The sequence below is a fragment of the Siphateles boraxobius genome, unplaced genomic scaffold, assembly GCF_051911475.1.
Source record: "Siphateles boraxobius isolate OS27281-9 unplaced genomic scaffold, OSU_SipBor_1 19, whole genome shotgun sequence".
Classification (NCBI taxonomy): Eukaryota; Metazoa; Chordata; class Actinopteri; order Cypriniformes; family Leuciscidae; genus Siphateles; species Siphateles boraxobius.
This window is the reverse complement of record NW_027508799.1, coordinates 19,518,378-19,532,139: the sequence shown is the minus strand read 5'-3', so window position 1 is coordinate 19,532,139 and position 13,762 is coordinate 19,518,378. Positions and strand designations below refer to the sequence as shown.

Genomic DNA, 13,762 nt, shown 5'->3' with positions numbered 1-13,762 from the left:
CGCCGGCATCGCTCGAGTCCCTCACCAACGGACAGCGGCGCTTCCGCCATCGAGGTTGACGAAACAGCCGAGGTCTGCTCTATCCTGGCATCAGATAGTGAGGATTGGGCGAGCTCTGTGGACCTCCCCCCTGCTATCCGCGAGCCTGCTGGGAAACGGGCCGGCATCGAGTCAGAGCTGATGCGTCTGCTCTTTCAAGCCGTCGGCAACCTCGGCCTCGACTGGGAGGCGCCCGCGCGCAACCGACTGGACGGATGCTTCCTTAAAAAGGACCACGCACCGTCACAATCCAGACCCGCCCCTTTTCTTCCTGAACTTCACGAAGAAGTCGCAAGGTCCTGGAACGCCCCCCTCTCGGCCAGGATGCGTACCTCTGCCTGTGACCATTCTCCACTGTGGACGGACTTCCTCCCGAAGCGCTCTAGTTCCGCAACAGGTCGCTCTAAACCGCTGCCTGCCTGGAGCTCCCAGCCGCAGCCTACACCACCCGCCGCCGCCGCTTCTCAACGCCGCCAGGACCGAGAACAGAGACCACGCTCTCGCTCTACCGGACGCCTCCCCCCTCAGCACGGGCCACGGCTGAGGATCGAAATCAAGCCCAAGGTCTCAAAGCCTTACTAGCCTCTCTAGGAAAGCGACGGTGTTCAAATCCCGCTGCGGCCGGTTTTTCACCAAAACATTTCGCTCGTCCAGTTCCATGCAATGTGACTGTTCCAGTGTATTTAGCAGTCAACAAGCCGGTTCATTTGCCCGCTTGCCTGCACACAAAAGCCGTTTTTACGGCTACCGAGATAAATCCAATAAAGAGTGTATTTTCTGGTGTTCCGGCCACGGCCGATGGTGTTATGAGTGTTGTAAGAATGCCCACGTCCCAGTGGCCATTCCCACACGCAGACACAGCCCGCCACAGCGCAGGGCTAGCTGCTCGAGGGCAGACGCAGGTGGACCTGTTCGCGTCCCAAGAAAACGCTCACTGTCCGAACTTTTTCTCCAAGAGCAGGGATGCGCTGGCCCACGTATGGCCCCGCTGCCCCCTCTATGCTTTTCCCCCCGTCTCGCTCCTGCCTCAGGTGCTAGAACGGATCAGGGAAAACGGATGCCCAGTGCTTCTCGTGGCTCCGCTCTGGACAAACCAGAACTGGTTCCCAGTCTTGATGCGGCTCACCAGCACTGCCCTGTGGCCGATACAGGTGAGGAGAGACCTCCTCTCTCAGGCAAAGGGCTCGATTTGGCATCCTCACCCGGTTTTTTGGTCCCTACATGCATGGGCCATCAACGGGTACCCACTAACCTCCCAGAGGGAGTGTTAAATACAATCACGCAGGCTAGAGCCCACTACTAGACGGCTCTATTCCTCGAAGTGGTCAGTATTCTCTGCCTGGTGTCAAGCTCAGGGCTTTTCACCCGCAGACTGCGGGGTTACGGAAGTGCTCTCCTTCCTTCAGGAGCTGCTGGATAAGGGCAGGACCCCATCCACGCTCAAAGTGTACGTGGCGGCTATAGCAGCGTTTGCAAAACTGATGTCTGGCCAGTCACTGGGGAAAAACGACCTGGTCGTGCGATTCCTCAGGGGAGCTCGGAGGCTGAATCCTCCCAGACCCCCCTCAGTCCCTGTTTGGGACCTTTCTACGGTTTTGGAAGCCATGAAAGGTGCCCCATTCGAGCCAATCCATTTGTCAGACATGAAACCTCTATCTCTCAAAACGGTATTCTTTATGGCTCTCACTTCAGTGAAGCGTGTAGGGGACTTGCAAGCGCTTTCAGTAAGCGCGTCATGAATGGAGTTTGGGCCTAATGACCCGAAAGTCATACTCAAACCAAGGCACGGGTACGTGCCCAAATCTCTCAACACACCGTTCAGGGCCCAGGTTACATCCCTGTGCGCCCTCCCGGCTCGTGATGAGGAGGAGGATGCGAGTCTCCTCTGCCCTGTCAGGGCACTGACAGCTTATAGAGACTGGCCGCATCAAAACAGAGCCTATCCAGATGGATAGTTGATGCCATAGTGCTGGCTTACACTTCTAAGGGCCAGTGTCCTTTCGGTGTCAGAGCGCACTCCACGAGAGGTATGGCCTCGTCGTGGTCTAGCGGGATCTCCTTGCAAGATATCTGTATGGCGGCAGGCTGGGCCTCGCCGTCTACATTTATAAGGTTTTATAACCTAGAGGTTCCCGCCTTACAGGCTAAGCTGCTGTCGGTCTAGAATTCAGTATTAACTGTCCCGGCGCAGAATACTGAGTCATTGCTTATGCATACTGATCGAGAGAACAGCTCCATGGGTGTTGAATAACCCGTACTGTTACCCAGTTCAGGCTGAACAAGTTCACCCTGTCTGTGCGGAACACTGTTAACATAACTAGCTCCTGTAGGATGCTATTTCATGGGGATTGATGCTTGCAGCCTCTCTTCCCCGACTCTCTGTGAGTCTATGGTGATTATGCACTATATGGGCCCCGGGCTACTGCCCTTGGGACTTTAGTCTCGGATCCCAGTACGCATGGCGTGTTGCATTGTGTTCCCCATAGCGTAAGATATTACGTAATACGAGAGATACTCTTGTAAGAGAACGTACTCGGATACTAACGTAACCTCGGTTCTCTCTAGAGAGAGAACGAGTACTGCGTATCTTGCCGTGCATACTACAGCTTGGTTCGCTTCAGCCATGAAAACCAGTTTGTATCAGCTTATCGATCTGTATTTATAGGCCAAGGCCACGCCTATTCTGGCGGGACGTGAAGTATATGGGCGCGAAGTGCCCCATTGGGTGTCATGTCTCGCAGGGCCTCTGTCGATAGGCTGCTGCTTTTGCCACAGGTCAGCCAATAGGCACGCAAGCTGCCTTGCCTATGTCTGCATGCTGTCGCAAAGCGTTTTAAATTGATTAAAAATTAAGGATAATTTTTGGCCTTCAATATCTCGTGGAAAAGAGGTTTTCCCCATAGTGTAAGATATTACGCAGTACTCGTTCCCTCTCTAGAGAGAACCATGGTTACGTTAGTAACCGAGTACGTTTTCTCACTGCTGTCATTTTTGTGTTTATTTTGTTATTGAGAGGAAAGTGTGCAGCACATTTTCAAACTCCTCTAAACGCCTCTGAGCAGCGTTGGGATGTTAATAATGATCCTTAATTAATAAGGAAAAAGTAAGCCTTAATATTTCCAATTTATGTAGGTAAGGAATACAAAAAGTCCCAACATGGAGTGGATAAATACTGTAGAAAGATAGAGAAAAATTTAATGCGGCATGACAACTAGCCTAAAAACAAACATCAATCTCATAATTAATTCATGAAATTTACTGTATCCACTGCTTGAATTTAATCAGACTTGTCATTTATTTTTACTAAAATAAAAATACTTTGGGGACACCCCTAATAAGTCTATCAGAGCACTGACCCTAGGTAATACTGACCTGAAAGCTGTTCAATCTTCACACCACGACAAACCTTAGCAAGTCAACAGACAAAGTTGTCCACAATGTTATTAATCTCCGGCTTGATGTTGATTGGTCTTCTAATCTCTCTGCCTTTGTTCCGATTGGTCATGAAATCATTCTTTCTTCATTCCGATTGGGCTTCTTAACTCTGCTTGACTGGTCATATTACCTCTTTGCCTTTGTTCTGCTTGATCTAAGCAAAAACAGTTTATTTGAAGCATCTATCAGATGATAATGGCAAAAAAAAGCAACTTTAGGTTTAGATTTTCAATGCCAAACATCAATAGTGGTCAATAAATAGAAACCTTTAGAAAAGTCTCAGCAACAGCAGACTGATCTTCAAACCTTCATTGCATGCAGCATCTTTTCATCCCGAGACCTTCATGGTGAAAGAAAACTCCCATTAGGGACATATAAACACCCCAATTTCCCAACCCAGTAAAACACAAGACGATTTAATTGGTATAAAACTGTCATTACAGTGATTTATTATAATGAACCATGAAAATAGCCAACCAGTGCTGTGTCTGTGAGCCTCTGTACTTCACACACACATACACTCACACACAAACAGTAAAAAAAAAAATAAACCAGAGAGGAAGAAATAAAAATAGTGCTACAGTCACAGAAACATTCAGCGTTTTTGTCAAGAGCGCTTGTATTTACAACCATATTCCAAAATGGGGATGGGAGCGAATTATACAAGCATAGAAAAGAAAAGAAGCCAATATTTACAACTGTTTCTGGAGAAAGCTGGAGTAACCACCTATACATTAAATTACACTTTCTACAAATAACCATTGATATTCAAAAATAAACCGCTTACCCCTACAGGAAGGACCTCTCTTTCTAAAGCTGCCACAGAGAACAGCACGCATCTGTCTGTGTCTTATTTGCCTTCCGCCTCTCGCGTGCTGTTCAAATATGCACACAGATGCGGGCGGCATGCAAGCATACACGCTCCCTTCCGCTTAAAAACAGACACTCATGCACACAGACTCACTCATTCACACAAGTGCAGTCTCCTGGGCAGTGAAGCGGCCTATCGGAAAGGTCTCCTCTGAATTTCTGCAGCGGTGCACAGATATTTTTGTTACATGGAGGAATAAAAAAAATAATAATTCTGTATTTTTTCTCTATACAAAACCTTTTTTGCTATATAATGAGCCACTAGATAAAACAAATAACTGATGAGTGAAAAAACAGTGAGAGACGGGAAGAGTAGGGAAAGCTAAGGAGGAAACTGGAATGTCCCATTGCATTGCATTGCACTAGGAGGATAGAGTTAGGATCCAACAGGAAGAGACCAGAAAAGGCGATTTAAAATGAATAAAAACATTAAAAGTAAAAAAAGACGTCTGGAAAAGACAGGATGGCAGTACAAGGTTATGGGAAGGAGAGAGGTGTGGGGGATTCTGGGTACGTGATGAGCACCAGGGTTCATTAACCATCATCTTTTACACAAAGTCTACTTTTACAGTTCTGCATTTCTTGTTTTTCTTTTTAAAATGTACCCTTTCCCCCCCTCCGGTTTTCATTATCCTTTGTGAAAAGGTACATAGAAAATATATACAGTGGTGCTGTGTTGCTTATGTTACACGATGTAGCTCCGCCCCTCTCTGAGAGAGTTCGTCTAGGGGCGGGGTTAAGTAGGTGTGGTCAGTGCCATCCTGTGCCCAAGTAGCCGGTGCTGTGGAAAGGAGCGGATGAAGGGGTAGGTCCTCTGTTACCGCCAGCGATCTGCGAGACAGTCGAATTGGGCGGGGTCTGTGTGGGAGGAGTTTGTTGAGGAGGTGGTGGAGGCGGAGGGGGTAGTACAGTTTGTTGATAGGTGGAAGGGGTTACTGAGGGGTTGGCTGGTGCAGACTGGTGTAGTAGAGTGGTTTGAAAGCCACCAATGTTCTGAAAAGGGTGTGGTGCGTTACTGGATGGAGCAGGGGGAGGGGGTGGAAGGGGCGGGTGAGGTGCTTGTTTGATTGACAGGAGCGTGCCACTATTAGGTGGAGGCTGCTGGGAACTCTGTCCCTGAGGAGGAGGTGGAGGAGGAGGTGGGGGTGGGGCGGAGGTCAGGAGGAGTTGATGCTGCTGCATCGAAGGAGGCTGTAGATTGACATGCAGCAAGGTGGGGCCAGGCTGCGGGTGGGGAGGGGGAGGAGGGGGTGGTGGGGGAGGGGCAGCACTACTTTGGTAATGCAATGCATGATGGGGCTGCAGGAGAGGTTGGGAACCGGGAGGAAAGGGTGAGGCCACAGTAGGCTTGAACGCAGGGAATGGTGCAGCAGCAGCAGGAGGCTGAGCGGGGAAGTAGGGAGCAGAGGTGGGTGGAGCAGGGGGAGGTGGAGGAGGTGGTGGAGGTGGGGCATTTTGGGGGTTATACTGAGGGAAAGTGGCCGGGCCAGACGTAGCCTGGGCTTGAGGCTGGTTCTGAGACTGAGCTGTCAGGAACGTTCGCTGACCACGGTAAGGTGAACCTTGGGGTTGCGCTTTGGGAGAGTGCATGAGCGAAGGTCCAGCGTAGTGACTCTGCGAGGTGTTGGAGGGGCTGCAGTGGAGCTTGCTGGGCGTCAGAGCAGCTGGTTTGGAGCTCGGACTCTTGGTGCTGGACTGCTGGACGGACAGTGCCTGAGGCTGAGCAGGACCACGAGGCTGTGGTTCAACATCTTCCTCCTTGGATGGCCGAGACACAGTCTGGGGTACTGGAGAACAAGGCTGTAAATTAAAAAAAAAGGTTTATGATAACATCAACATCGCTGGTTGAAAATTCTAAATGTTGCCAAAATAGAATATTGCATTGAGAGAAGCTAACTCTTACTGCATGTGTTGATGGGCTCTTGCAGCTCTTAGGAGAAAGACATTCCTTCACCTGGGAGTCACCACCCTCTGACTCCCCACTGTCTGAAAACAAGACAAAGTAGGTATTTTAATTCAAAGAAAGACTACAGAAGGTCTTACCAGGGTTTCCACACCTTTTGATCAATGCATTTCCATGATTTCTCCAATCGTTTAGGATAACTAAAGTGGTGTCTTGCTCCTGAAGGGACATGTTCTTACAGAGTTCAGCTCCAACCTGCTCCGGCACACCTGCCTGGAAGTTTATAGTAATCCTGAAGACATTGATCACCCGTTTCAGTGTTTAATTAAGGTCGGAGTTAAACTCTGCAGGAAAGTGGTCTTCCAGAAGCAGGATTAGACACCCCTGAAATTATTATTGGATACACCAAGGGTCTAAAACCCTGTTCTTGGAAAGCTACTATCCTGCAGACCTCAATCCCAATCAAACACAACTGAACCAGCGAAACAGGGTTCAGAGTCACTTGAAAATTATAGGCAGGGTCGGAACTGAAGTCTGCACTGAGCGATCATTTCATCAGCTATTTTTTTTAATGTCAAATGTTCTTTTTAGGTATCAAATTTGAATCGACCTTGTTCTGTTTTTGTTTAGTCGACTAAATGTCTGGAAAATTTAGTCTAGTTGTCACATTTTTGTCTGCATAATGGTTAAATTGATAATCGTTATTATTTTGCTCAAAATTATAAAATTACAATGATTGTCGTTTGAGAAATTTTAACATTTCATCAGAATTATCGCACTTTTACCTATAAGCATAAATTAACTACCATGAGTTCTCCAATCCTGGAAATCATAATCCAACGTTATTTCCAAGGTTGTTCTTACCTGCATCTTTGCGATGGTCACTCAACAACAAGGCCCTGTGGTAGCTTCGCTCTCTGGCCTGCTCTACTGATGTGGAAGATGTCCTGTAAATTAAATGTTATAATTTTTTATTAATTCTGAACGGCAGCGTTTCCTGGACTTTTTTCATATCTCCATAGAGAAGTCAAAAGACAGCCTGATTTCTTGATAAAATTTTAGTTCAAACAAATCTGTAGTGAAATGAAGTTTATGCTAATGCAGGCTAAGATCTCACTCTCAAGGAACAGAAATTCTTTAGGGACGTACCACTGGCCTTCTCCGTCTCTCTCCCCCTGAGGTTGGGCGTCTGCCTCCTCGCTAGGCTGAGGGGTCTTGGGGGTTGGTGTTGCTGCGAGAACAGGTGGCTCAAAGGGCATCTCCACAGCGACAGGGAAAACGTCTACTGGTGGTGCTGTGGAAACAGGTGATCCACACTCTCCCTTGGAGCCGCTTCGCCGTGCCTCGCGCTGACGTTTCCTGTACTCTAGGAGAGAGACCTAACAACACATGAATATTGATACAGTAAATTAATTACTTGAATAAATGACATGCATAATATTTTGACAAATAAATTAGAATTTTTCAGTTGTTTCTTCAGATGAGATTACCAGATAAAGAATAAAAAATAAAAAAATCATTTTACGCTTCTACATTTGGCAAACACTTTTAACACAGACCTTTTTCTTCTGTGGGTTCTTTGCAGCGCCTCCCTCCCCTGCGCCCTCCCCACTCAATGAGCGGGTAAAGGTCACGCCACTTGCTTCCTCATTGCAGGGATAGAAGGGAGCCACTTCACCGAAGGGGCCAGCGGAGGTTGAATCTGGCCTATACGCCCCCATCTCCAAGGTGTGAGAAGGGGTGAGGTCTCTCAGATTAGAGTTCACTGGGGAAAACGAGAGGCCACCTCGGTCAGGACTCTTCATCCAAGGAGGGTAAGATGAGGATGGCGTCTCAGGTGCCGAGGCAGCTTCTGAACCACCACCATCAACCTCGATGCCTTCATCTACTACAGCATCCTGGGGCTCAGCATGGGATGGCTGAGGACTCAGAGACCCCATAGATTTTGTAGACTCCTGTGGAGCCGAATCAGAGCCCGCATTTCTGGCGGTGGGGGATGCCAACAGCGAAGGAGGTCGCTCGACCTGTCAAAAGACAACAAGATGTGTTAGATGTGGTGATGAAAAATGCAGCAAAACACTTCTGTAGCAGGTGTAGGATCTTTAAGTATTGAACTCACATCTTGTGTACTGGGCCTCCGGCTACCATCTGGAGAGCTATCCATAGACGACTCACTCTGAAGATTTAGAGATTTCTTGATCATTTTGTTGCCTTTTACCAAAATAATGCCTCAAATCAATTGGCCAGAAGTGACCAATCATTTTATGACCATCACCACTGGTAATAACTGTGCCCACTTGGCACTTAGCAAAAGTGTTGGTGCCCTCTTGTGTCAGTTCAATAAACTATTAACAGCTTTGTCATTGCAAAATCCATAAGGTTTCTGTTTGTATAATCATTTGTATTAAATATTGGGCAAAACATTTTCACTACTTCTCACTCACGATAACTAGATTAGGGTTCTTCTTAAGGTATATTTTTGACTTTTTGCCTTTTTTTGTGGAAAGAACAGTGCAGAGGAGACAGAAAGCAATGGGAGGAGAGAGGGGAACAGGATCAGAAAAGGACCTGGAGCTGGGACTTTAACTTGGGTTGCTCAAAACGCTACTGTGCTATATGCCAGAGCACTGCCTACAAGGGTTTACATTTTTAGTTGTTTTTTTTTAAGTATAATTTTACAGAGATTACACTCACAAACAGCCATTTCTAATAATTAAATATTTTATGTATATTTTAAGTACAGAATTACATTCATTCTATAAATTTCATTCAAGATTTTATTGTTTTTGAAATTTCAGGCATATCTACAGCAACACCACTGGCCACTTAAAGTCAACAACTTAGCAGATATGGTCTTACCTCTTGTGGCAGAGGGTGGTTGGGAATCTGCAAGGGCGTTGAGGGCTCAGTACTGGGTTCCTCTGGTCGTGGTCGAGGAGGCGTGGCTAGCAGCAGGGGTGTGCCTGGTGCATCTGTCGACTCTGTTCGGGTCGGGGTGGCACAAGGAGACCCGTATGGAGTGGATGTCTCCGACATACAAGGATCGAGCGAACATAAGCGTCTTTTCTTCAACGGTGTAGGCAATTCTGCAAGCACGCGGACAGAGTAATATTGAAAACAGCTTTAGACAAGTTTAAGAAAATTAATTTTCAGTTGGACAAGGACTGCTGACCCACCTGGTAGAGAGCAACTGCCGTTGAGGGGTAGAGGGCTGTAGGACTCGCCGTTTATAGTGGGGCTGAGAGGGCTTTCACTAGGAATCAGCAGAGAAGGGCACCCTCCACCTGGGCTGGTGGAACCCTCCTCTTCTAAAGCTTGCTTCAGCCAACGCTACACAAAAAACATGGAGTTAGACCAGAAACTTGCTAGCCTGAATATAAACGCGTTAATGTGAATATTAAAGTGGGTCTGAGCTGAAATCAGATTCTTTAAAATATCATCCATATTTTATCTTACGAGAACCGAAAATCAATGATGAGCAATATCAATATGATACTTGCTGACATCTCAGCAATTTTACCTTTTTGCAGGAGCCAGTGGTAGGTGGTGTTTCGGGCATTTCTCTCGAGCGTCGCCGTCCCGTGGGCACTCCGGGAGTGCTGGGGCTGCGGTTGGCTAGAAAAGGAGAGGAGAAGCGGACGTAGTGTTTGGGCGTGCTGTAGACATGTGAGCTGCAGGCCATGCCCGGTAAAGAGTTCAGCTGTGTGGCCAAGACCTCAGGATCACTACTGATCCGCAACGGCCTCTCAGGCGGAGGTTCCGGGGTTCGCGAAGCTCCCTGCTCCTGCTTATCAACACCCATCCATTCGCTCACTAAGTGCTGTTGGGAAAGAGAATACGCAGTTATAAAACTCACAACAAACAGCTGTGACATGCATTTTATGGAAGCTTATGGTGAGGACTTCTACCTTTTTAGTTTTGGGGTACTTCTGTCCACTGCGGCATGCTGGGGCGGGTGAGCCGCTGTGTGGTGGGCTGGTGTCAGGGGCATGTGGCGGGGGAGCTTCAACCTCAGGGGCCAAAGGCATCTCTCCATCAAGAGTCTCTACTGTTAAGGGCTCTAAAGCCTCACCAGGGGAATTAGGTGGCAAGTCGGAGCAGGCGCTGACCGTGCGTGTTCGTCGCCTCTGCTGTCCGATGTGAGTGCGGTTCCGCGAGAAGCTTTTTCTCTGTTTGTTACGGCTCACCTTTGCTGGCTTCAGACCAGGCTCCTCCTTTACTACCTCTAGCATGGGCTAAAGGTCAAAACAATGAACGATTGTTTGAATGCTTACAATTAGGAGGAATAAACGCACTTACAAAAAAGATAATTTCTTTACATACACTAGTTCAACAGTTTGGTTTTTTTAATCAGTTAATTTTTGTTGTTGAAAGAAAGAAATACTTCTATTTAGCAAGGACACATTAAACTTATCAAAAGTGACAGTGAAGACATTCATAATGTTCCAAAAGATTTCTATATTGAACAAAAGCTGTTCTTTTAAAATATAAGTTGTATACATCAAAGAGTTCTGAAAAAATTACAAATTTTTTTATGGAAACTGTGATACAATCGTTTTCAACATTGATAACAAGAAATGTGAAAACTCATATATGCCATCACACAAATGAATAACATTTTAAAATGGAACCGTTATTTTTAAATTGTACTAATATTTCCCAATATTACTGTTTTTACTTTATTTTAGTTCAAATAAATGGATATAACATTAAAAGTTCCAAAGGTAAATGATATGGTTCATCGAGTGAGTAACTGCTGTTCATGTGACTCAATGTCAAGCAAGAAAACACACCATGGATTTAGCAATTCTTGCATGTGTGCATCATTGAAGGTTACATACCTGTAACAGGACAGGAGGTTCAGCCTCAGGTGTAGTAGGGGGCTCTTCCTTAATATCGCTGCGTCCACCAATCTCCCCTTTAGTGCCGATCCTCTCTAACGCTTGCTCCCTCCGCTTTTCTCTCTTCTCCATACGAGCAAACGCCTGCAGAATGGCCTCCATCTTCCTCTCTTCACGTGTCTACATGATTGACACAGAAAGAAAGGAGGAAAGAAGACAACAGAGAAAGGATGAGTCTATTTTCTGGCTGACAGTTGGGAACCCAGCTAGCCACTTAGTGCAATCAGCAGGCCATAGCCAGCAGCAAAGGCGGGAAAAGAGAGAAATGGGACACTTCTCTTCTACTCAAGAGGAAACATAAGACACCCCCAGGGTGTGAGAGGTGGCATGTATGTGTGTGTGTGACAGTTTCTGTGCTCTCCCATGTCCTACCAAAAAGATCGGCAACAAATACCACACAAGGGTGTCTTGAGGTGGGCCATGTTGAGTGACTGAGGGTCGCATGCCTGGACTTCAGTCTCAGCATGGGGTCAGTGGGCACAGGACAGTGGGGTTAGTGTGTGGGTTTTCCTGTACAGTAACAGGCAGGGGAGTGGGTTGGGGGTTGTTCAGGATATGAAGGGGTAGGTTTACCTCCTTGTTTCTCAGAGCTCTGCAGCAGGAAGCCCCTGCGCTGTGACGATGGGACTCCTCTGCTGGGCTGCCCTGAATGGTGCCGAAAGAGACAGCCATCAGGGTTTAAACACACACAGGCCTCCAGCTTGCTCACACCCCCATGCACACACTCATACATATCAGCCTAGTTCTTATTGTATGGGTAGTGTGGTTGGGGTTTAGAGCTTCAGTATGGGCATACCACCGAAAGGTTGCCGGTTTCTGGGCTGGAAGAATTGACAAGGCTCTAGTCTTTAAACAAAAATCCCTAACGTCTGAAACGGGGGGTGAGATAATTTCCTCACCAACAAACTAGACTGGCGGTAACACAAATTCAATGTGGTCTCTTGCAATATCTGCTGTGCAATATCTAATCAGTGTCTGCTGCAATATACAATCTGTTTGAGCTACTCAAGGTAGTAGAGGACTCAAATAAGATTTTAAGATTTAAGATTTGTCCTGTTGCAGCAGAAAAAACAAAAGCTTAGCGAATTTCCACAAATAATGCAGCAGTCACAATTAATTTATCCAGATAACACAACGTTGTTTATAGAAATTAGCTATTTTCTGCATTTTTATGTTAATGGAATTTCAGGATTGGTTGTCAGTTTTATTTAACTGAACATTCCAGCAGTTTCTGCCAACTTCTTAATGTTCAGAGCCTGTTTTTCACACATTTTCCCATCTCCCTTTAATCATTCATGGCAAGCAAACAACAAAACACCACACACAGTAATGGCCATATCAAAACATTCACATAAAACATACATGTTAAGTGATAGAGTTACTACACTCTCTAAGGTTGATCACAAGCTACTATGTAACCAACAGCCAAAGTGATAACACAACCAGACAGCTCCATGCACGTTGGTCCGTGCATTACTAGGGTTAAAATTAAGTTTCATTAAGTAAAAAATGAAAAAAATTCCCTGTTAGGATCTTTGCAACTTTACAGTTGTGTGACTTTGTAATTTATACCCTAACACATTTTGAACGTAAAGTTTTTTTGTTCAGGATTGTTGAATTTTGGTAGGAAGCTGTTTTGAATAGATGCCTGATTACACATAAATGGTACTAAACGTGCTTTTAACATAATTTTGACTGAAGAACAAATATTTAGGGGAATACCACAAAAGTGGGTTCTATGTTAACATGTAAAATCCACTCCTAATGACATGCATTGTGCTAAAATAATTGCAGAATTTCAAATACGCCAATATTCCAGTTAAGCGTGATCTCTCACTACTAACATGGTCTTGACATTTAGTCAGAGGAGAGAGATGATTGCAGAAGAAATACATGGTCTAGTTCTTAACGTCCCATCTTGAAAACCAAATAACCAAAGATGAAGTATGAAAAAGAAAGACAAAGCAACAAGGATGAGTGCCCTCGTGTAACCCTCCAGGAGGTTAAACTACACAGCGACAGGAAGAGAGAAGCGGTGGCGGCAGCAGCAATATTAGCAGGAGGTTTATAGGGGGTGGATGGGGGAAGAAAGGAATGGTGGAGCATTCTGGGAGCTGCCCAAATCACCACACAGACCGGGAGGCAGAACGAGGAGGGGAAAAAGACAGGGTGGGGGTGAGGGCAGTAGCGTTTCCATGGCGATGTTTCCATGTTTGCCATAGCTGTCATTTTCCCCTGGAAGCACTTACCATCTTCCTCCTCCTTTCTGCAATCTGCTCCTCTGACTCCATCTCTACTTCATTGCTAACGGAGGTTTTCTCTTCTAGATCCTCTATTAACTCAGGATCCTGCAAGAGGGGGAGAGGGGCCTTTATCATCGCCTGGCTACAGACCAGGAGAGGAGCATTAGAGAGGGAGAGAAAGCGTGGGAAGGGTCGATTCGCGCCCAAATTGTGGCCGAGATCTTGGGTCAGGCGGATCATATTGTACTTAAGGGAATCTGTGCATCAATGCATCTACTAAACAGATCAGAGCGGATTTATATCAGCATTGTGGACAACTCTTCCAGGATATCCTGATATTTACGGTCTTACGAGCACCAGGATGACAGGGA

General features: G+C 46.3%; 1 protein-coding gene across 15 annotated transcripts in view; it reads right to left on the bottom strand.

Annotated features, from left to right (window-relative positions):
• Positions 1-3,894: 3,894 nt before the first annotated feature.
• The window catches only part of kmt2e (lysine (K)-specific methyltransferase 2E), a 37,188-nt gene continuing 27,320 nt past the window's right edge, over positions 3,895-13,762 (bottom strand). For 4 of the 15 annotated variants that reach the window (XM_077234102.1, XM_077234101.1, XM_077234109.1 and 1 more), the window contains 12 exons: positions 13,398-13,496; positions 11,089-11,268; positions 10,156-10,482; positions 9,768-10,067; positions 9,424-9,577; positions 9,107-9,333; positions 8,367-8,423; positions 7,807-8,271; positions 7,397-7,626; positions 7,112-7,194; positions 6,248-6,330; positions 3,895-6,144 (listed from right to left, as the gene is read on the bottom strand). In XM_077234102.1, coding sequence (XP_077090217.1) covers positions 5,095-6,144; positions 6,248-6,330; positions 7,112-7,194; positions 7,397-7,626; positions 7,807-8,271; positions 8,367-8,423; positions 9,107-9,333; positions 9,424-9,577; positions 9,768-10,067; positions 10,156-10,482; positions 11,089-11,268; positions 13,398-13,496 — 3,255 coding nt within the window. In that variant the 3' untranslated portion in view covers positions 3,895-5,094. Of the gene's footprint in view, positions 6,145-6,247; positions 6,331-7,111; positions 7,195-7,396; positions 7,627-7,806; positions 8,272-8,366; positions 8,424-9,106; positions 9,334-9,423; positions 9,578-9,767; positions 10,068-10,155; positions 10,483-11,088; positions 11,269-11,721; positions 11,794-13,397; positions 13,497-13,762 lie in introns of all 15 variants that reach the window. The other 11 variants (XM_077234104.1, XM_077234103.1, XM_077234110.1 and 8 more) reach the window with 3 other exon arrangements.